The following is a 1,667-nucleotide window of genomic DNA, read 5'->3' on the forward strand; positions in this document are numbered from 1 at the left end:
TATCTTTGTCCTCTGCTTTCCTCAGATTATCACCCATCGTCTTTCCTGTCTACTCTTTAATGTTGTCCTCCCATCTCCTTCTCTGCCTTCCTCTCTTTCTCTTTCCTCGTACGGTTCCTTATAGGGTTGTTTTGGCAAGTCCTGTTCTATTTATAGAGTGCACGGAAGCCGCCAGATACCTAACCGATCCTCCAGTGAACACCGCTATAACCTTTAGCTCCTGGCACTTCATTAGGTTCTGAACGGAGTCAAATGGTGTACTCTATGGTGAATCGTAATTACGTCATAGTGCATAGTCTAGAATAATATTGTAATACAAGGCAATGGGAAAGTCATACTTTATTTTAGACTCAGTATTCAGGATCGGACACACAGGTTAATTGCATTTATGTACACATAGCTGCTGAAAACATGTCCGCCAGAGACCTGCCTATGCAACGTTGCACCCATAACCTCTGGACATCTTGAAAAAACGCTCAAAAATTGATGCCCATTTGTCCAGTGGACTCGATCTACAGAACCAGGTCAGATCATATAATGGCGCTGGCCTGTGCACACGGTATTATTGTGATCAACAAACCATGGCAGGAAGGACCTATAAGACACCTCCTTAGGTCGAACAGACTACTTCTGCGTATTAGTAGTAGTAGTAGTAGTAGTAGTAGTAGTAGTAGTAGTAGTAGTAGTAGTAGTAGTAGTAGTAGTAGTAGTAGTAGTAAAGCAGCAATAATGATCCGATGGGCATAATAATAATAGCAATGCCTTAGGACAAGGCGAGAGTCAGTGAGAAAAAAACTCTTCTGTTCTGTCTCCCAAGATTGTCTTACTCGTGGCTACTGGGCGGTGTCCTGGGCTTCACAAAGGACCAGTACAAGGCTGTCAACGGATTCTCCAACCTCTACTTTGGCTGGGGAGCTGAGGACGACGACATGTTCTTGAGGTATTGTATTTTTCTTCTTTTTTTTTTTTTTTTTTTTTTTTTTTTTTTTTTTTTCCAAAACACGGGTACAGGTCATAGTAACCTGGATAGGAACTGGTTTGTAGAATTAGAATGACAGGAAATTAATTGTTTTGTTACAGAAAGGTCCCCGAGAAGCAACTTTCAACTACTTGAGAATCCTTTTTCCTTTAAAAAAATAGAATTTAATAGATTTTCACATTTAAACATTGTTTAAATTTCTTCACATTAAAACATCTTTTAGATTTCTTCCTTGCTCCCTTCCTTTCTGTCTTTTGGTCCCATTGGTATTGTCTTTCGTTCTATATATTATACTCTGTTTTTATTTTGCTTTCTGTTTCTCATACCTTCTTTGATTTCTTTTCTATGTCGACACCAATACTTTCTTTTCTATTTTTAGACCTGCATTTTTGGTGGGGTGGGGGTAACCTTTTCCTTACCTATTTAATTAATATTCCTACTTTTTCCTTCTTTTCTAGTTTTGGCCCCATGAGTGCCTCACTTTTTCTTCTTTTTTCTGCTATTTCTTGTGTACGTTTTTTTATTTCCTTCCTTTTTATTTCTGCTGAGCTCATCGTAATATCGGTTCTGCTTCTATTTAGGCGTCAATGGCATGAATTCTGTTGCTCTCTCTCTCTCTGTCTCTGTCTCTGTCTCTGTCTGTCTCTCTCTCTCTCTCTCTCTCTCTCTCTCTCTCTCTCTCTCTCTC

General features: G+C 39.4%; 1 protein-coding gene across 1 annotated transcript in view; it reads left to right on the plus strand.

Moving 5' to 3' along the window:
- The window catches only part of LOC101851024 (beta-N-acetyl-D-glucosaminide beta-1,4-N-acetylglucosaminyl-transferase), a gene marked incomplete at its 5' end in the record, with an annotated part of 9,861 nt that overhangs the window by 5,514 nt on the left and 2,680 nt on the right, over positions 1-1,667 (plus strand). Inside the window, 1 exon segment of the mRNA XM_013080098.2 lies at positions 818-940. Coding sequence (XP_012935552.1) covers positions 818-940 — 123 coding nt within the window.

This window comes from Aplysia californica, unplaced genomic scaffold, assembly GCF_000002075.1.
Source record: "Aplysia californica isolate F4 #8 unplaced genomic scaffold, AplCal3.0 scaffold00075, whole genome shotgun sequence".
Lineage (NCBI taxonomy): Eukaryota > Metazoa > Mollusca > Gastropoda > Aplysiida > Aplysiidae > Aplysia > Aplysia californica.